Below are 21,910 nucleotides of genomic sequence, written 5' to 3' on the forward strand. Positions count from 1 at the left end.
TTTTTATTTATTGTTATTTACCTCTTATAAAAACCAATCCGTATATTACAATGAGCCAATAGTTATTACTGTCCGTTTTATGTTTTTTTTTAGGTGTCATTTTCTTCTCTCTCCTTTTAGTTGGATGTGTACTCTGATTCTGGCTTCGTCATTCCGTGGGAAAGAAGAATTTCTCAGTAGTCAATATTGATAAATTTTTACCTCACTCAACAACAAATAATAATAATAATAAAATAGACACTATATGGTACCATGATATTGGAATTATATATATATATATATATATATATATATATATATATATATATATATTTGTTAAATGTGTTATTTTGGACGAAAATACTTATTTTCTCGGATAAATTTCATTTACTCTTTTTGACGAATAAATTTCCTTTCATCTTCATTTTACCCTATTTCACTTTGATTGGATATACAAACGATGAAGTTAACATTTTCGACATAAAAGTGAAGTTCTCTTAAGTTTATTGGAAAAGTATTATTATGGTAACCTAGTTGTATAAAACCATCTCTACTCCATCTATGTTATAGAGATGAAGATGCTCATCCACTTCATCTTCATATAAAAATATATTTTTCATATTTGAAGCTGATTCAAATAGGTGATCTTCATATTTGAAAATCAACTATTCGTGATCTATAACTCTTTTAGATATCAAAATTTCTAAAAATTATAAAATTAGCCCAAAATTTAATTTATAACTATAATTTAATACTTTATATGTATTATGTATTTATTTATAAATTAATGTATTCTAAAAAAAACATTAATTCAAATGCAACTCATACTTGTAAAAAAAATTAATTAAAACTACTACAATAGACAATTAAATAAAAACATCAAGACATTTAATAATACATAAATCTAGATTTATTTATTTGTATAATTACTTAATATGTTGCGATGTGTTTTTATTTATTTTTATGATGAAATGTAATGCTTTAATTTATGTACTTTGTTTCAAATCAATAAATTATCATATTTTGTGCAATAGATGAATAAATTATCGTTCTTTTTTTTGTATTTTCGGACATATATATTAATATACATGTATTTGGATTAATATGAACAAAATTAATTTTGTTGGGCAAATTTGTAACATATAGAAATAATAAAATTAGAATATAAAAATTACAGTGGGAGAGAATATACTTAGGAGATTTTTTTGAAAAAGATGTAAAATAAAGATGGATGAAAGATGAAAAACACTGTTCATTGATGTAAGTGTTAGCCATCAAATAGCTTGAACGTTTCCTACATCAGAAAAATAATATGTTCATTCTGACCATGGTAAAATAAGTTAGACGTTTCAACCTGGTAGTCCGAACAAAATAGGCTAGATGATCATTAAATGAGAAACAAATAGCTCATTAGTCAACTAAAATGTGTTAGGTTTATTTTTTTCTTCTTCAATAAAAGTAATTCTTTGGTTGTTAGGTAGCTGCCTAATTTATAATTTTATTGTCAATGGTTTTATCTCACCTTTTCACTAAGACGATTATTCATTCTAAAGATTGAAGATTGTGGAAAGTTAGACCGGGGACCTCAGGAAGTTCGAGCATATATATAGTCATTAATATTTATTGGGTGTTTTCTTATAACAAATAACAATTTTATGGAAATTATTTTACTTTAAATATATACCTCCAAAATGAGGTCACATACTCGCATCCAATATTAGACCAGGTTGTTATTTTAGCAGATTGAGCGATTGTAGATTTATGAGGTTACATCTCTTCTATTTGGTACCACCGTAATATGTGTGGAAATTACGTAGATTATCTTGTTCACAAGTTATTATTGTTATTATTTTTATAATACCTCGCTTCTCATTAGGTAAATACATCGTTTTTTGGTAAAAAATAAAATAACAAATTCATTGTTTCAAACATTCGCCTTCATCTAAAAAATAACGAATTCATTTTCAAACTCACCAACACAACAGCGATAGAGGGAGGTTATTATTCATGAAAATTATTTAGAATTTTTGTTTATGTAGTAGATATGAAGGGTATTTTTTTCAGATATTTAGGATTTGACTTTTTTTTTTTTTTTTTTTTTTTGAGGGAGCATTTGAAGTATTCAAGAATATATTTTAAATATGAGATATTTAAGAATTTTGTATTCATTTTGAAGTAATTATATAATTTTCCCGTAATTTATTACACTCCCCAACTAGTGTTCTTTGTCACAAAATCTTGAAATATGAAATGAAGTCAAACGACCTAAAAATTATAATTGTTATATTCATTGTAGTTGGGTTATATCTTGCCAAAAGTTCAATGCAAAAATTGCACTGTCAAAGCATTGCCATGATTGATTTTTTTGTTTTATTTTTTATGATCTACCCATATCATATATTAAACCACATTTCGATAATAAATAAATAACTATATATTAAACCACATAAACAACAAGAAAATACATAAGACATTGGAGGAGTCTGGGGCCCGTTGAATCATTAATCATTTACAAATGAGCTGGCAACTTTTCAAGATCCTTAGCTCCGACTCTTAAAAGAATATGGAAGATACAAAAAAAAAAAAAAAAAAAAAAAAAGGAGACATCAAATAATAAAATGTCAGAATTTTTTTTTTTTTTTGGAAGGCATTTACTATTAGTGGGGATCAAACTCACTACCTCCAAAAAAAAAGTGGAGATAGTATAAAATTACAATTAGATCAAGCTAGGTACGACTAAGCGTCTGAGAATTTTGATACCTAATTTTTGTATAACATGCACATTAGTATTTCTTAATGCCAATAGGAATATAATCGTCAAGCATGACAACGTGGCATGGACATATATGTTAATTATATCTATAATTGAAATCTTTAATAACTCTTATTCATGGGCCCTTGAAAAGGACACTACCATGTGGTAATCAAGTGTGTAGATCAAGCTTACCAAAAGATGTAGTACAACGGTTTTATAAAGAAATAGGTATACGTTACTATAAACAATTATATTATATACATTTTCCTCAAAAAAATTATATTATATATATATGAGATCTCTATGAAAAGTTGTAGTCAACTTGGATCCAAGAATATTTTGTAAGGTATCAAATCAAGACTATCACTCGTTGTATGACTCACAAGGAACTAGAACATGCTAAAATATACAATATTAAAATAAAGAGATATTTGAGAAGAAAGATTAAAATTATTGGACTCATTTGAAGTTTAATGTACGTTCCTTATTTGAATCTCTTGAATAATTCACGGTAGAAAAGATGAGGGCTTAATCCCTGGAAATCTAAATGTCGAATTGCTAAATTAAGTTGTTAATTTGATTATAAACTACGTGATAATTATTTGTAGTAAATAAAACCTGGATAATGGCATCGTGGGCTAAATGCTCCACTAATTCACTCTCTTTATATCTGCTTTATTCTGAAAAATTTCATTCAGAGTTCAACAAAGGAAGAAAAAAAAAGTAGAAGCGTACAACATTCAAAGGACTAATTAAAACTACTACATGATATTATTGTCTCTCTATCTATTGGAGTAAAATATTCTCAACTTATTTAAAGCATCCCATGATACCAGACTTTTCTCCTCTTATTCATTTTGGAAGGGTAAAAGCTCTCACAGCTTGGAAGGAGACGTGTACCAACCCCAAGGCTCATCCGAGACATATCGTGTAACTTGCTTCACACTCAAGTAGTTATCAAGACCCCTGTTCGATTAATACAAGAAATAAACGCCATCAGTTTCACTAATAAAGCCTCTTTTTGGTGGACATATGTCACCTTTTATTTTATTTTTTTTCCTTGAAAAAAGGAAAGAAAAAAAAGTCACAGTTCATACCACTCTCCGAGTTCACGTCCAAAGCCGCTGCGTTTGGTACCTCCCCAAGGAGCCTGGCAAAAGCATGGCTGCGAACAATTGACCCACACCACTCCAGCTTGGAAAGCCTGTAATATAGGCAGCGATGGGATTGAATACAAAGTAAATACATGCTTATATAATTTATGCTTGTCGATTCATTCAAATACGAAGAGTGTCGTTTACCTTGGTGAAGCGTTCACATCTTTCTAGGTCATCTGATATTATAGCGGCAGCTAAACCGTAACTGAAAAAAAATTTAACAAACATGTTGGTCTGAAGGACTCATATAATCAAGACAAACATCATAAAATAACCAGATGGACGGGTCATTTGCTTTCATAACGGGAATATTGCTGTTTGATTAACTGGTGCCAGTTGACTACAGGGTATACTTTTGGGTATAAGTAAAGAGCTTTTTTTGTCTTGGCTTTTTATGCTCATCAAAAGAATCACCCTGAGATGATCATCTCATGGCTAGCGAGAATGAATAAAATCGGATGGTTCTATTTCTCAATCCTTCTAACTTGCTCCAACTGAAGCAAGGTCGAAAAGATTGAGAAAAATCAATCACTTGTCAAGGACTATTAGGCTATTTTTGCATAACCCCGAGTCTGAAATGGCTAAATAGCTATTATGTCCTATAACCAAAACATAATATTTTTCCCATCGTATTCTATATGATGTTTCGATAAGATTGAGAAAAATCAATCATCATTTGTCAGGACTGTTCGGAGTACACTCCATGGCTTAGACCAGCATTTAGTTCACGTCGCTATTCCTATCTAGTCTTTGGAGTATGATAAGGCCCGTTTTATTTATTTTCTTTTTATATTAAATGCCGGCTAGTTAGCTAGCCAATGTGAAACCTAGGCTACTTTGCAGAATCCCAAATTTGAAATGGCTGGATAGCTATAATGCCCAATAACCAAACCAGAATTACATGGCCATCATATTTTATATGAAGTTTATAATCCAACTAAATATACAAAATAAAGAAACAAAAGAAAAGAAAGGGCGAGATCCTTACTGTGTGTCGTTTGCTAGTTCGAGGGCTTCCTCTTCAGTAGAAAAAGTTTTAACACACAAGACGGGTCCGAAAACCTCCTCTTTCCAAATTTGCATGGAGGTTGTCACATCAGTAATGATTGCTGGTTCGACAAAGAAACCCTTCTTCAGATGCTGCAACATAAACAAGCAAAATACATTTACAAGTCCAATTCAACAAGAACAAAAGGGAAACATAGTGATAAAATACGGGGAAAAAAGCTTTGGAAAAGCGCTATACTTCAGGACGACCACCACCGCACAAAATTGTAGCACCTTCACTCTTAGCTGTAGAGATGAACTTCAGCACTTTCTCATACTGAAGCAAATAAAACAAGTATTAGATTATGCAGTAATATGAACCATTGACTCATTACTGATCTGTACGATTCTACACAATCAAGTTTTTCTTCAAATACCTGCCCTGCACTAACAACAGGTCCAAGCCGACAACCTTCCTCAAGAGGATCTGAAATCTTTATGTTCTTCGACCATTTTACAAGCTTGTCAAGAAATTTTTCTGCAATGTTTTCCTGCATTTATTTTACAAAAAATTAGCTAAATAAGCCACCGAAAGTCTAAGAATTGCTAGATAGCCAACCTTTTGTAAGTTTTGTGTAAATAGCCACCTCAACTTATTTACGGCACTCAAAAAGACAAAAATACACAAAAACATTCCCGCCTATTACAAAAGGTTGGCTATTACACAAAACGCTACAAGTCAAATGGCTATATAGCTAAAAGACCCTTTATTTTATGACAAAGCCGCGCCCTTTAGAAAATAAACAATGGGAAATATAACTTCTTATTAACCCATATGTATAAGTGGTAAATACAAGCATGAGCCATATAAAACTAGAGAATATTTACTTACCCTATGTTCAAAAATGAAAAAAGAATCAGACAGTCATGTGTATCATACTTACATGGATTATAAGCCGGGATGTTGCACTGCATATCTGACCGTTTGACCAAAAGCAACCAAACACAGTCCATTCGGCAGCTGAATGATTCAAAGAATAACGGTTAATATCAATTTCACTGGGAAATGTTGAAAATCAAAGCACAAACTTTTTGCATAGAAAGGCCTAACCCTTGTCGAGGTCAACATCGTCAAAGATGACAATAGGGCTTTTTCCGCCAAGCTCCAGTGAAACGGGCTGTCAAGAAATTGCAAATACCAGAGAATGATAAATAAAAATAAGAAAAAAAAAATAAAAAGTGACGGACACAATGTATTAACAACTTACTTTGACCAATTGAGCTGCCGAAGCCATGATTTTGCTGCCAGTGGCACTGCTTCCGGTGAATGCAATCTGTTTAATCTTTCATTAATAATTGAATTTGAAGCATGAAGTCTAAACAACCAAGTTAACACTGCCGACAATATTCTTTGTTATGAAGAGATGAACAATTGCAAGATCTCAAAAGACATAAATCAAATAGTTAATTGCCTTATCAACATCGGGATGAACCGTCAAAGGTGCACCAGCATCCGGACCTAGTCCGGACAAAACGTTGAGGACACCGGGAGGAAGACCCACTTCTTGAGAGATACCAGCGAGTTCCAAACACGTTCTGGTTTTGAACAAACGTTGCAAGGAAAAAAAAATTGTTAAAAAAATAAAAACTAATAATAAAAAATAAAAATAAAAACTAAAAATAAAAAAAAACTTAGCAAGTAAATATATGTTACGCAAGGACGTACAGAGATGACAATTCGGATGGCTTCAGAATCGCGGCACATCCAGCTGCCAAAGCAGGAGCTACTTTCCACGTTGCCATCAACAAAGGATAGTTCCTGTAGTACAAAAGATAAGAACACTCACATATCTACAGCTAAAAATTCTAAAAAGAATACTAGCGAGCCAACTTCTAGAACCATCAATCAATAATGACGAAAAATCCAGTAAGTACCATGGTGTGATCAACCCAACAACACCGATTGGCTCCCTGAGAACATAGCTTTTGAATGTTTCCATGGGAAGGGAAACGGGAGCATTTTGCTTCGCATCCAAACCTTCAGCAAATTCAGCGTAGTACTCGAAACACCCGATAACATCATCCTAGACAATGATCAAGCAAGAGAGGTTGGGTAAGTGAAATCGCTTTCCTAGTAAAGCCAAAACAAGTGGTTCAAGTTTCTGCGTACCATGTCCCACGCCGCTTCGTCCAATGGCTTTCCACAATCAATCGCTTCAAGCTTCGCCAGCTCATCTTTTCTCTCTGTTACCTGTTCACACACAGATAAAAAAAAGGTATACATTGAAATTACCGTATAAAGACTGTGGAAAATGGTCAACACAATATCCAAGCACGAAAGTAACAAAGTCCTAATAAACACCTAACTTCACTCACAATGTGAACATGAAATGAATGCTATATTTACTCTGACCACAAAACGAACGTAAACTTCCTGAAGAAGCTACCAGAAAAAAAAAAAAAAAAATCCGATACCTTAGCCGCAATAGCACGAAGGTATTTGGCACGAACAGCACCGGGAGCTGAAGCCCAGTCAATCCCTTTGTTCCTTGAAAGTGCTCTCCGAGCCGCAGCCACAGCAAGGTCTACATCTTCGGAAGTGGCCGCAGGAATATCACCTAATGAAGAAAGAAAGAAGGCCAAATAATCAAAATTGAGCACAAAACACCAAGCCAAACAGTAATGCCTCATGTATTCAATTAAGAGTACTGAAATCCAAAAAAAAAAAAAAATTAAGTAAAAGATCGGAAATCGATTTGACTCCCTCTACTTTTTTTCATGGATCATCTCGCCGACTCAAGCACAAAACAAAATCTCAAGATCCACTTCAAGACCAATCAAGCCATTCAGAAAAAGAACGAACCGAAAAGAAAAAAAAAAACAGGGATATCGCAGAGCGAAAGAGGGACAAACCGATGATTTCCTCAGTAGCTGGGTTGATCACCGGGATGCGTTTCTTCAGAGTCGGCTCAATCCACTGACCGTTGATGAATAATTGCCTTGACGGTATCTGAATCGCCATTGTTATCCTTTCTGAAGCTTTTTTGTTTCTCTCTCTCTCTCTCTCTCTCTCTATCGCGCTCTCTGATGCCGAGTGTTTTCACTCTTTATAGAGAAATGATTTTTGGATTTTTATTTGATTTAGCTTTTGTGCAAATACTTACTCAGTTTATTTCCCTCGGTTTTTTTTTTTCTCTCTCTTTTTTATCAAAATATATTTTCTTTCTCATGCTAATATTACAGCACCGATTTGACGTATCTTTGAGTCTTTTTTTCTTTTTTTCTTTTTTTCTTTTTGTCGTATTATTATTATTTTGTCTTCCCTCCTTGAGTGTAATTATTTAAGCAATCAAAATTAATTGAATAAACAAGTCACATCGGAAAAAGTATCAAAAATTAAGTAAAAGATCTTGAGTCGGTAAGGTAAGATATGTGGATATTAGCAAAACTGATAGAGGGTTCTTGTTAGGGAGATGCTATTTGGCACAACTCACGAGTGAGAACGATTCACTCATGAGTTGACACGTGGCAGTTGGTTACCACGTGTCAAACTCATGAGTGGATCGTTCCCACTCGTGAGTTGTGCTAAAAATCATTTCCGTTCTTGTTAACAATTCCTATATTTCAAAAAATCTGAGATCAAATGATCGTGAACTTGAAATAACGACGTCGATCTTACGCAAACTACCTAACCAAGTCTCTATACATGAAAATCTTACTCTATTTGGTAGAAGAAAAAAAAAGTTAAGAGCTAGACGAATATTTTCAAGTGTTTAACGCGAAGATCAATCAATTCTCCGTCAATCAAGACCGATAGTACCAATTTAAATCGCAAGTAGGTCGAGGAGTTATAAACGTTCAAGTGGTTGATGATCATTTTGATCCCATCGTAATATCCAATGTTGTGTTATATGTTGTTGGAGTAATGAATGAGCATTTGAATAGTTGATGAACTTTAAGATCATGTTTTTTTCCTCATACGATTTTGACCACGTTAAATAAACACACATTGTGTCGTATTTATTTAGGCTAACAAATTTGTGTGGTTAATTTAATTCTTCAATACCTCAACCAATTTATATAAACTATTCATTCTTCACATGTGGGAAGTAATATACCATGATTAATTAAAAGTATATCTCAATTTACCAATCTCTGGTAAAAAAAATAAGTGTCGACTCGAATTGGCGAACATAAGATTGGCATGTGCTAAAGAAATAATTTTGCAAATTTGCAATGAACATAAGATAAAAATATATTAGAACCGTAAGGATAAATTTAGAATAGAAAAGAGAGGTTGTTCCCACTTATTTGAAAGACTGTAAATAGAAGGATGAACATATGAAAAAAGAAATTATTCTAATTCAAAATTACATAATAAATACAGAGACAATCCATATTCAATTCACCTTTCAATTATCTTAAACCCTGATTTAAATAAGTAATAAATGAATTATAGTTGAGTACTAAAAAAAACACAAAATCATATATTTCTACCAATCCACTTTTATGCACAATTAACGCCCTTAACAAAGTTGTATGTAAACTATAATTAAAAATTCAAATGTGATTCAGATATAAGTAGTTTAATAATAGTGTTTAAGTTGGTGTCACTGTATGGACATCTTGATTCTTTGTGGTTGGCGGTGAATAAAGTTGAACATTATCCTTTCATTTAAAATTGTAAACGTGGTTTAGGTTACCAACCAATGGTGCAATAAAAAAATACATCCGATATTGAATTCATTCCTTGACACAAGACATGGAGAACATATATGAATATCACCCGTGTCAGCATAAATATATTTATAATATCCGGTCAAAAGAATAATTCAATCCAAGTAATCTTCGATGCTTTTGCCCGAATAAACGAAAAGCTAAAATTAATTAAACTTTTAAGTATATGGCTATATCTAATATTCTGTGATTATATACACAGTTTTTCTAATAAAATTAGACAAGCTCTTTAGGACATGAGAAAGCTATCTTGGAATGAATATTATCACACAAAGAATAAACCACACTACTCTACATTACAAGGATATTCATCATGATTTACGAAACAAACAAATGAATCTTGGAAAATAAAATAAAACACAAAGGCATAGTAACACCAAAATATATATATATATATATATATATATATATATATATATATATATATATATCAAAGAACATTAATAAATCATACTAGAACCCATCAACAATACCAATGTAGAACTTAAACAATTTACATGATAGATAAAAGAGATGACCTCATGTACAAACAAACCCAAAAAAAAAAAAAAAAACTAATCTAGAAAATAGTATTTCATTTGTGGGTGGTCTTGTTACACTTGTACTTGATCCATTGGAGCCCTAGGGACGTGCCTTCTTTGACCTTTTTAACCCCGGTGGACGCCACGGCTTTGGTCTTTCCGAGCCCGTCCCCGAGCTTTTGCTTGTACTTCTCGCCCGACCCCGATTTCTTCGTGTTTTGATGGGCCGGGTCCGGCCCGTTATCCCACTGATCCGCCCATGAAGTGCCGTACGACGATCCAAAGTTGTTGGTTTCCATCGAAATATATGAGAGAGAGAGAGAGAGAGAGTTGGTATTTGGTATGATGACCGGGTTTTTCTTTTGAGTGAGATGAGATTTTAATGCGGAATATAGTGATATGGAACGTTTGTATAGAAGTAGGTCTCGTGTAAAATTTCTTGGTTGACAAGAACACCCTTCCAAGAACAAACCTGTACGCGTGTTTTACTTTACTATTATTCAAGAAAGGGGTTTTGGATGTTTTAGAGTGATATTGATGTTCAGATGATAACTTATGGTCTAAGATGACACGCTCGAGAGTTGATAACTTGATATTACGTAACAAATGTTGACTGTTAATATATTATTAAGCGAGTAGCAGTATCAAAATGGGTGTTAGAAATAAAACAATAATTTGTGTACAAAAGATGAGAGGGCAGTGTTGTAAATTCCGGGATCGTTGAGAAGTTGTCTGGTTTTGACCGAATAAAACTTTGCGGATTGCGACGCAGAGTACGAAGAGTAGATTGGTGGGCTGGCTAATACGTATTTGCTGACGTGGATTCTGCCTTTTGAAGCTTCTTCCTTTCACTATGATCAGTTTATTAATTTTTTTTTTCGGTATCCTTTGAATCAAACATACGTTGGAAAATGTATCTTTGAGATCATCAAAGATGTAATTGTTATATGGGTGCATTAGATAAATAGTCACATTTACAGTTTGATATTGTTTTTTTTAGACGTAACCGTGGACGAAACCACGGGAGAATATATTAAAGGGTAATTTAGCAAAATAGCCAAATAAAACCTTTAACATTGCTAAATAGTCAAAGTTTTGTAAATACTAAGTAAATAGCTAGATATCATTTAAGACACTTCTACATTTACTAAAAAGCCCAGGCATTTCCCGCCCATAAGCACACGGTTTACTTAATAAAAAAAAAGGTAACGTGTAAACGAGAATCAAGGAAGTAATAACTGCAAATTAATTACCGATTTTTCTCTCCACCAATATTCAATCTGCCATTAAGAAAAAATCTCTGTTAATGTATCTTGATGCATTGTAAAATGTAATCGTGTTTCAGTGTTAATGTATGGGAAAAACCATTGTGAATGCGTTTAGAATTTTGGGTGTTTGGATGTTAGAATGAAAAAATAGGTGTTGACATATTTTGCAGTAAATCTGAGTAAATATTGGGCAGTTTAAATTTTTGTCGTGTGTAAATCTTTATTTACACATATTTACACCGAGTATGTCAATCCTTGGATTTTACAACAATGTATGGTTGTTAATATATGTAATAAATGTGTGTAAATATTAAGTACTATTATATTTGGTTATCTGGAAGTGTTTATTTACGCATATTTACTGCAGAAGTTGTCATAACCTTAACTTATTTACATATATTTAAATAATAAACGATACAATATATTTCTGGCCGAAAATATAAGAAATAATCTATAAAAAGAAACAAATAAATTACAACTTCCACGTCCATTTAATTCCTAAAATAAAGGGAATCATAAATTGACTAAATCATGTTCACACTTATATCAGGAAAACAATTCAAAAAATTTCGGGAAAAAATTTAAACCGAAAATTCAAATATGTAATTCAAAATTCAAACGCACATGGGCAATTTTCGGAAATAAAAAAAACCTATTATTGGGCCACGTCATCGGCATGGCTATTTACTTAGTATTTACAAAACTTTGGCTAAATAGTAAATCATAAGGTTTGATTTGGCTATTTTGCTAATTTTTTGTATATTAAAACCCATTAAATAGTCAATATTTCGTAAATCTGATGTAAATAACCACTTTTATATATTTACAGATGTAAATTTTAGATAAATAATCAGTTCTATTTATTTGATCACGTCATTTTTATGATAATTTACTTAAAATTTACGACACGTTGACTATACATCAATTCTAAATGTTTTAGTTGATTATTTCTCTAATTTTTTGTTGTTATATTTAGTATAACAAAACTCCAACATAACAATTTTAGAAAGTGTAACAAACATACCATATTATATTATGACTATAGAAGTCACGCACGCAGTTCACAAACTTGTGATTTATAATATTAAGAGTAATCTAGCACATGTAATTTGTTCATAAAGTAAATTCAATTATCATTAAACCTATGATTAATAATGTCATATGAGCCCTGAACTTGAGATTTATTAACTTTATAAGTATTATTAATATGATCGTCAACCAGGAAAGGCCTCGAAGCAGATGAGGGCTTTCTATGAAGTTTTCTTTAACACACATAAATGCTTCCGAATGATCGTAATGAGAGAGCAAGCTAATCAGATTAGAAGTGTTAAGAGAAAACTACCAAATCGATCATAAAGAATCAAGGCACGTCAACATGCAACGAAGACCGCTAAAATGTGAGGTTAGGAAAGTGTTCCTAAACATCTCACAATGAAGCAATGAGTCAATAAGATTTGGAAAGGAAGAAAAGCTTAGTGCGAGGGAAGATAGCTCAATGAGTTTTTATCTATTTACACTGCTTATAAACAAATTTTATTCATATACATTGTTTATTAGTTTATAAACTAATTAACATATATAAAATTGAACGTTGAAAAAAGGGAAACATCAAATTTTGAATGTAAAATGATTGAGTATTTTTTTTTTCCTAAAATTATAAGGAATCCACAAACGTGGTATTTTGGAAACCAAAATTGCAGAGCTAAGTTTTAAAAACGGATGAAAGTTAAAAGAAAAAAAAAAAACTTTAAATCAATGCAGAAATTTGTTAATAATTAGCTAAAACAAGATAGTAAGAAGTTAAAAAAAAAAAGAACAATACTAAAAATTCATAAACTAATTAAAATAAGGGTGAATTAGTCTACTAACCCAATCAATCCATCTTTGTTAAGGGTATAACCGAAGTTTGAATTAATTAAAAGAATAGCCCAAATGAAATTTCATTCCAAAATTACCTTCATAACCCAAAACACTCAGAGGACCAGAAACGTCACAACGGCGACGAGGACATAAACACGGCGGCGTTTAGGAGCGAGCCTTCGAGCTTCTCGGCGACGGTGTCGAAGGGATTCTCGGAGTAGACGAGGTTCGCGGCGGTGCGGATCGGGGTCTCCGGCGACAGATTGGCGGCGGAGTAGACGAGGACGACGGTGCTGTGGAATAAGCATGCGTTCGAGGGATTTGTGGTGTTGGACACATTCGTGTTCTTCTTCTCGTTCTTTGCAGTTTCGATCAACTTATACATACCTCTGCTCGTTCGTGTTTTTGATTCGTTCTACAATTTCTGTTTGTTTGTTGATTCTGTGGATTTTTCCTTTGTTTGTTGATTCAATGCTAATTCGTGAATCAGTTAATTAATTAACTGATTAAAATTTATTAGGTTAATTAATTAACTGACTGTTGAATTAAGAATTAACATAGGTTCTGAATTTTTTTGTGAGTAAAATTAATTTATTAACTGACTGAATTAAAAAATTAGGTTAATTAATTGAATGCTTTGAATAAGAATTGACTTAAGTTCTGATTTTTGTGAATTTTTTGTGAATTTCCAATTCAAACATTCTAGTTAATTAATTAACCTAACTTAATTTAGTCTGTTAATTAATTAACTGATTCGCGAATGGTATAATTGTTTACTAAGAAAAAATGGGCTATTTCCTTAAATGAAACTTGGACTAGTGACAACAAATTTCACTTAAAATAAACCTTACGGCTAAACTGTCTCATTTGTTATAAAAACAAATTACGCATTTTGTTTTTTAATTTAAAATAAACATGAAATTATAGCAAGGATAAAAATATAAGAAATTTATAAACAATTAAGTCACATCAAACTTATTATTTGCTAAATAGTCAACGTTTTATTAATTATTCACTTATTTTATTGATTATAATTAAATTGACAATTTTTCCAAATAACTCAATTAATAGGGATACCAGTTAATTTGGCCATGCCCTTCATGGCCTTTATTTTTTTGCACAAAAATAAATAAATATTTATACCTTAAATTTTATAAATCTTGTGAGATTTGGTAGATTGAAATTGTAAATTTAATGTTCATTTATAAAAATATAATTAAATGAACATATGGAATGAAGGAATGGAGTAATGTTATGTCAAGATCCAACAAAATAACTGCTATATAATATATAGTAATGAATATACTATATATGCATAAATATACAGTAACATACATAAATTATATTTTTATACATGCACTAATATTTTGAGTGTATATATTTTGTGTGAATAACAAAATCTACACTAATATGAATAGTTAGATGTGATATAAAACCAATGAACAAATCATAATACCAAACCCTCAATTGATAATAATAATTAAAAATTAGAAGCCTCAACTTGTTTTTATTTTATTTACAAAATATTCCTATGGAGGGAATTTGTTAAATATTGCCACTGAATCACCATTTTACACCCTTAAAAAAATTACAATGAGCTAAATAAGAAAGGTTTTGGTATGGTTGGTTAGTTACCTTAGTGAAAAAGGGAGAGTGATTTTGAGAGAAAATGTCGATGATATTTTATTATCAAAGAATCAAATAGGCCTATAAATTATATTGATGTCAATAAAATAAAATATGAAAGAACATCAAATGAGCCATATGTCCTAATTTTGCATGTTATCATTAAAGAATCAAAGGCCTATAAATTATATAGATGTTAGTAAAATAAAATATAATAAAACATCAAATAAGCCATATGTCCTAACCTTGCATGTTTTTAAGATTAAATTAGATTCGTATCGGTAGAGTTATAACTAATGGGTTTGATTGTTATATAGAAAAGAATTGTAAATGTCTAAGACAAAGCTAACGAACAAGTGAGCGAGAGAGACGGAGTGCATAGAGTGTATGTTGAGATATAAAATTAGTACAACAATATCTCACGAAAGACACTAGATACCGAGAACGCAGTCCCGATGATTCCGAGTGTTTATGCAAGATTTTTTCAAGCTATAGACTAATCTCATAGAAGAAAGAAAATAAATGAGGTGTCGAAAGGTGAAAATTATGATTTGTGTTCTTTGTGCTTGAAAAGTGAAGTGTCCTTTTCCATCGAGCTCCTCTTCTTATTTATAGACGTTTTGAGTCGGGTACGTGGGGTGATCAGTCTCACGTCTTTGATGGTTATTAAATAATCGTTCCCAGTTTGTGCGTAGCGATAGAAAAATTATAAATGCTATTAAAAGCAGAAAAATAAAATCAACCATATCATTCACATTCATTGCAATCAGTATTTATACAAGATAATTACAATGGAATGCTGAGGAATATCCTCTGCTATTTACAGCCAAATACAGCTGTGATTTGTACGAATATATGGTTGACCAATGAATTGCTGCCAGGGTTGTACGAGGATGAGATTCTGATAAGCACAAACACGTCAGGCTGTACGTAGGCTGTTCTAGAATACTGTAGAAGTTGGTGAGACATATCAGGGACCATGGTGTAAAACGACTGCAAAACCTTTTGTCACTAAAATGACATGTCGTTCTATCAACAGGTTTAACACGTAGTGAGTGATTGTTCTTCGTGTCCTCGTCATAACCGTCGAGGTGAGCGTATTGTCTTTATTTTGATTGTGTACAAGTGTTTACTTTATTTTAACTAGTCTTTGATCTATCAGTTTCTCTTCTATTCGAAGTTTTGTTTCGTATGTGTCGTTCTTAACTTATGAACGGGTTGTTCCTTAGTTTTCATGAGTTCTCGGGCTTATTGGACTCGAATTCGATGCTGGACATATCTTATTTTTGGGACTCCGAATAACCTCATCGGCCAGTTCGGATTATGCGAGTAACAGAGTGTATAGTGAGAAAAAAAGAACAAAGAACAAAGAATGTATTGGGTTTCACACAGAGGAAGAAAACGCGTTAAAAGAAAGATACGTCACGTGTCATGTTTTTATAGAAATAAGATATTGTCATGCCTGTGTGAAGGAGAGAGAAAGAAACGAGACGTGAACTTCAAAATAGCAAAAAAAAATTCGCGAAACGTACTCCGACTTTGTGATGCCCTCTTTTATGAACATTTAGAAAAGTATATGTATCTATATATACTCTGGTTTGTAATACAGATTATGAACAAGAAGTTTATATGCTCAGCATTTTTTTTTTTTTTTTTTTTTTTGTATTTCGTGTTAATTTCACAATTACATTATTATTTAGCTTATTACAATAAACTGCAAGCTGAATTTGAGCATATAGCAACTAAATATAGTATTTTCCGGAATTTCAAGCTATGTACATAGTGATCACAAGTCACAACCCTATCTTTAGTAAATTTCTTCAGTCATTAGTGTGTAATTATGACAAAAAGCATAAAGTTAGGATCGAACTCCACATTCTAACAAAGAGAAGAACAAGAAGAAAAAAAAAAAGAAGCTCAACATTCTAACAGTAATCAATGTGCGGTCCAGAGAAACATGTGCATCTTTTGACACGTCTACATTTTATGGTCAACATTGAAATATAAAAATAAAAATAAAAAGTTTTGTTTTTTCTTTCTTCTAAGGAGTGAGAATCATATTTCTTACAAAACACTCATGTGACTCAAACTACACTAACTGCTCATCGCAATGCCTCTATTGCCCTAGGTTCGTAACAAAAACAGTTTTATTTTTTTCAATATATATTTTTCTTCTTTCATTTTCTTTTCTAATGTAAATGACTCAAACTCCACTAATTAACTTCTCTCAAATTTCCAGATGCTGCTTATTTTACGGTTACAAAGTGACAAATTATCTATGGTTTTATAGACGAGAAAAAGAAAAAACTAAGAAAGAAAAAAAAACATTAAAAGAATCAAAGAGACTTTTCTCTTTGAATACAGAAGAGAGATAGGAGTTATGATGAACGAGGAACTTTACACGTCATCTCCCCCAGAAGATCAATACTCTGAAATCCCTTCTCCTCCCAGACCAGAAAGAAAAGCTGGTGGATGGAGATCCATCAAATACATTCTCGGTACGTATATATATACATATATATATATATATATATATATATAATGTGTGTATGTGTGTGTTTACGTATATCGACTTCCATGCGAAAACACGCACGTACGATTGGCATTGCTCATGTATGGTCGTTGCATTGAATTATCTTCAGAGAACTCTCTCTCTCTCTCTCTCTGTGTATATATATATATATTATGACTGATATTTTGTTTCTTTTTTGGGGGAAGGAAATGAGTCGTTCGAGAAGTTGGCATCGATAAGCTTGATAGCGAACATAACGGTGTATCTGAGCACAAAATATCATATGAGCGGTATTTTCTTGGTCACCGTTGTGAATGTTTGGAGTGGATCCTCAAACATTTCGTCTTTGGGCGGTGCTTTTGTTTCTGACGCTTATTTGGGCAAGTTCTATACTCTCCTTTTTGGCTCCATAGCCTCTCTGCTGGTAAATTCTTTATCTCATCTTCTATAAATATTTCCTCCATTCCTTGAACAATAATAGTGACATATAATTTATTAATGACACGACAAATACCAAATTTAGAGAATTTTTTTTTAATTTTTATTTGTGTTTATAACTTTTTATGAAAAAGGGGACAAGAGAGAATGTGACATGAGATATTAGAATATATAAATAAAATGAAATTAATTTGGATCGTTGAGATAGAGATGTATCAAATCAAACCAGCACATTAGATCTATTTTCATATTTAATTTATTGATCTACTTTGACATAACTCATATAGCTTAAAAAAAAACAGCCAAAGTTGTAGTTTAATTATTCAAATAAATGAAAATAGGCAACTTATTATGACTACGTTTTTGCTATAATATGAGCTAATTTCATAATTCTCAGATATTTCGGCTAGAATTTTAACGTAGATGATTTAAAATGTCTAACTCGCCCCCAAAACTATTAATCATGGTGTCAAAATTGTTATTATTATTACTATTTTTTTTTATCATCTATACATAAAATTGCTATTTTTTTTTTAGGGCATGGGAGTGATGACCCTAACCGCGGGCATAGATAGTTGGAGACCCGTCCCATGCAACGAAGAGTCCGGCGCCGAGTGCGCGCAAGAGGCGCGCACGTGGCAGCTCGGCGTGGTCTTCGCGGGCTTGGGCCTATTGTCGATCGGGGCCGGCGGAATCCGGCCCTGCAATATCGCCTTCGGGGCGGACCAATTCGACACCAAGACTCCCAAAGGGAAAGCCCAACTCGAGAGCTTCTTCAATTGGTGGTACTTCACGTTCACGATCGCCTTGATCGTCGCCCTCACGGGCGTCATCTATGTCCAGACGAACATTAGTTGGACGATAGGGTTCGCGATCCCGACCGCGTGCCTCGCGTTCTCGATCCTCGTGTTCCTCCTCGGCCACCGGACCTACGTCAAGGTCAAACCCCACGGGAGCGTCTTCTCCGACGTCGTTAGGGTCATCGTCGCGGCTTTTAGGAAGCGAGGCCTAGTTTGTCCAGGCCGAGGGGAACGTCCCGGGCCTCTTTATTGCGACCCCGACGACGGGCCTTTGGTGCGGACGAATAGGTTCGAGGCCCTTGACAAGGCCGCCGTGATCGTGGCCTCCGACGAGGTTACCCCTCTCGGGCTCCCGAAGGATAATTGGAGACTCTGCACTGTCCAACAGGTTTAATAAGTCTTTTAGAAGGGAATTGGACATGAATACGAGTTTTTGTTTTTGTTTTTATGATAAAATATAAAAATGTTTTAAGTATTTTGATGAGGTATATTCTACGTGAATCTGTTATTTATGCTGATCACATAAGTTTTTTTATTTTTATTTTATGGTGATGCCTAAAATAAGTATAAATAAATAAAGTCATAACAATATCGGTTTAAAATCTAACACAATTTTGTCTCTTTTTTTTTCTTGGGGGCAATATTTCGAGACATTTATATATACGTTATATTTCCATGGAAAGAAAGCTTTAATCTTTTAAATGTTTTGAATAAGGGAGGAGATCCACATCTTAATATACACCTTTTTCCTAATAATTTACATTTTCAATTATTATATTTTGTGAAATCAGAAAATGGTCCATATTTATTTTATTTATATTTATTTAGGAACAAAATTAGATTTCTGCCCTTCCTAACTTTCATATTTATAAAATGTACTATCGCATAAATTTGTCTAAAACTTATCCCGAGGTTAAATCTAACCCTCCGAATATCTTTTATATATTTTATTTGTCGTTTTAGATTTAATTTTGACATTTTCCTCCCTAAAGTTTGATTTCTGACACCGTCCCTGATAGGTCGAGCAAGTGAAATGCTTGATCGTGGTCCTCCCCGTTGGGGTGTCGGGCGTCGGGGCTCTGATGACGATGGACCAGATCAACACGTTCGGAATCCTCCAAGCGCTCCAAATGGACCGCTCCCTTGGGGGCGGGCGCTTCCTCTTCCCCCCCGGGTGGCTCGGGATCATCTCCATGATCGCCCTCTCGGCTTGGATCCTAATCTACGAGCGGGCCTACCTCCCGTGGGCCCGCCGAGCCTCAACGTCCGCGGAGAGGCAGGACAAGAGGCTCTCCGTGCGCCACCGCATCCTCGTTGGCATCATTTTGTCCATCCTGTCCGTGCTGGTCTCGAGCGCAGTCGAGGTCAGGCGGAGGAAAGAGGCCGGGGACACGTTCGTGTCCCCGGTCAAAGTGACGTGGCTCTTCCCCCAATTCGTGCTCGCGGGCCTCACTGAGGCCTTCGCGGCCGTGGCGGTGATGGAGTTTCTGACCACACAGCTGGCGGAGAACATGAGGACCGTGGCCGGGGCTATGTTCTTCTTGTGCCTCTCCATTGCCAACTACTCTGGTTCGATCATGGTCAACCTCATCCACTCGGTGACCAAGAGGACCGCCGCGTCGCCGTGGCTCGGTGGCCACGACTTGAACAAGAACCGACTCGACCTCTACTACTTCTTCTTGGCCGTCTTGGCCATCCTCAATCTCATCTACTTCGTTTTCTTCGCCACGGACTACGTGTTGAGCGGCGATCGCGACGAGCTTGGGGATCGAGGCGACGGGGAAGATTTCGAGGATGATCATATTCGCCAGCTCGAATAAATTTAGGAAAATTTATATGTAGAGAGAAAGAAAAAAAATGATGTATCAACTTAACATGATTATTTTAGTGTAAAAGAATGAGTTTTGGAATTGCACAATGTAGGAACGAAGCATTAGGAATAAGGAAAACATAGGGAAAAAGAGAAAAAAAAATAAATAAATAAATAAAATAAGATTAAGAGTTTGCCTGAAAAGCAAAAATTAACAGACTAATCTTTATGCACAGATGTTTTGACGCTAAATATGGAATCAAGACAAAACAAAAATAAACAAGACAAAGTTCTCTATCTAGAACAAGCAACAAAGAAACTGAAGATGCAGTCAAATGGCATTAAGAGCTTTTAAAGGTAAAACAAGAAACCTACAACTTGAAACAGAAGGACAAAGAAAAACCAAGAGAGCGCGTAAAACAAGAGGAAGAAATGAGAACAGCTATAGAGAGCAAAGGAGATCATGTGTCTTTAGTCCTGACTATAGTACTCCTCGGAGTGGGTCAATCGCTCTACTCACAGAGTCATACGATCCTTTTGTCTTTGCATTGCGAAAAGCTTCTCAACGATAACGCTACTACTACTAGTAGATGATGATCCCGAGACGAACCGGTTCAGAGACCCTCGGGCTTCAGAATCGCATGCTTAAGCGATGGCAATAGGGGTAGGGAATCTAGATATTTCCAGGAACTTCGTCTCCAAGTGAGAGAAAGAGAGAGATATTGAGAGACAGTTAGCGAGAGAGAACGAATCGTGAATGAATGAGAGAATCTTCAACTGATTTCTCTATTGTACTAACTGTTTGTATAAATACAGACTCGGTGATTAGCTCACAGCCATTGATCTTACAACTGACTTTGATCTAATGGTTGTGAGTCTATCACTCATAACTGACTGGAATCTTCCCTAAACGACATCACTTTGCACTGCTCTAATACACCCTCTCAAACTAAGCCGGGTGAGCTAGGCTTAGCTTGTTACACAAGTAAACAAATTGTGGTATATGTAGAGCTTTAGTGAATACATCTGCAATCTGGTCTTCACTTGGGATGTGTCTGACTTCCACTTCCTTGGCTGCGACCTTTTCCCTGATGAAGTGTACGTCCACTTCAATGTGTTTAGTCCTCGCGTGAAATACTGGATTGTAGGTTAATGCTGTGGCACCAATGTTGTCACACCAGATGACAGAAGGATGAGGATCCAGTTTGATGCCGAGTTCAACAAAGAGAGCTTTGAGCCACATAATCTCTGTGGTGGCTAACGATAAAGCCATTTACTCAGCTTCAGTGGAACTCCTGGCTACTACACTTTGCTTCTTCGAGGACCAAACAATTAGTGTATTGCCTAGATAGACACATAGACCTGTAGTGGAGCGTCTGTCATCCAGGTTTCCAGCATAGTCAGCATCTGAATATGCTGTTAGTGACATTTGATTTGCTGTAGAGAAATGAAGACCCTGA

At 34.1% G+C, this 21,910-nt stretch overlaps 3 protein-coding genes across 3 annotated transcripts; 1 reads left to right on the forward strand and 2 right to left on the reverse strand.

Annotated features, from left to right (window-relative positions):
- Positions 1-3,360: 3,360 nt before the first annotated feature.
- ALDH10A9 (aldehyde dehydrogenase 10A9) lies at positions 3,361-8,033 on the reverse strand. Its single transcript, XM_089628418.1, has 15 exons — positions 7,792-8,033; positions 7,354-7,496; positions 7,049-7,129; positions 6,814-6,962; positions 6,605-6,697; positions 6,351-6,474; positions 6,147-6,212; positions 5,990-6,056; positions 5,823-5,899; positions 5,316-5,429; positions 5,138-5,215; positions 4,880-5,031; positions 4,036-4,096; positions 3,832-3,938; positions 3,361-3,700 (listed from the first exon to the last, which is right to left on the reverse strand). The coding sequence occupies exons 1-15, from the start codon at positions 7,898-7,900 to the stop codon at positions 3,610-3,612; spliced, it is 1,512 nt and encodes a 503-aa protein (XP_089484544.1). The 5' UTR covers positions 7,901-8,033; the 3' UTR covers positions 3,361-3,609.
- A 2,033-nt stretch (positions 8,034-10,066) lies between these two features.
- Positions 10,067-10,531, reverse strand: LOC149383781 (CDP-diacylglycerol-glycerol-3-phosphate 3-phosphatidyltransferase). Its single transcript, XM_089629288.1, has one exon. It carries the CDS (start codon positions 10,433-10,435, stop codon positions 10,190-10,192), a length of 246 nt encoding a protein of 81 aa, XP_089485414.1. The 5' UTR covers positions 10,436-10,531; the 3' UTR covers positions 10,067-10,189.
- Positions 10,532-17,273: 6,742 nt separating this feature from the next.
- LOC149383782 (Major facilitator superfamily protein) lies at positions 17,274-20,460 on the forward strand. The gene is made up of 4 exons (XM_089627910.1): positions 17,274-17,388; positions 17,609-17,826; positions 18,378-19,028; positions 19,660-20,460. The coding sequence occupies exons 1-4, from the start codon at positions 17,274-17,276 to the stop codon at positions 20,458-20,460; spliced, it is 1,785 nt and encodes a 594-aa protein (XP_089484036.1).
- Positions 20,461-21,910: the final 1,450 nt, after the last annotated feature.

This window comes from Urtica dioica, chromosome 10, assembly GCF_054948205.1.
Source record: "Urtica dioica subsp. dioica isolate 48M chromosome 10, U.dioica_male_clone48M_v1_H2, whole genome shotgun sequence".
Lineage (NCBI taxonomy): Eukaryota > Viridiplantae > Streptophyta > Magnoliopsida > Rosales > Urticaceae > Urtica > Urtica dioica.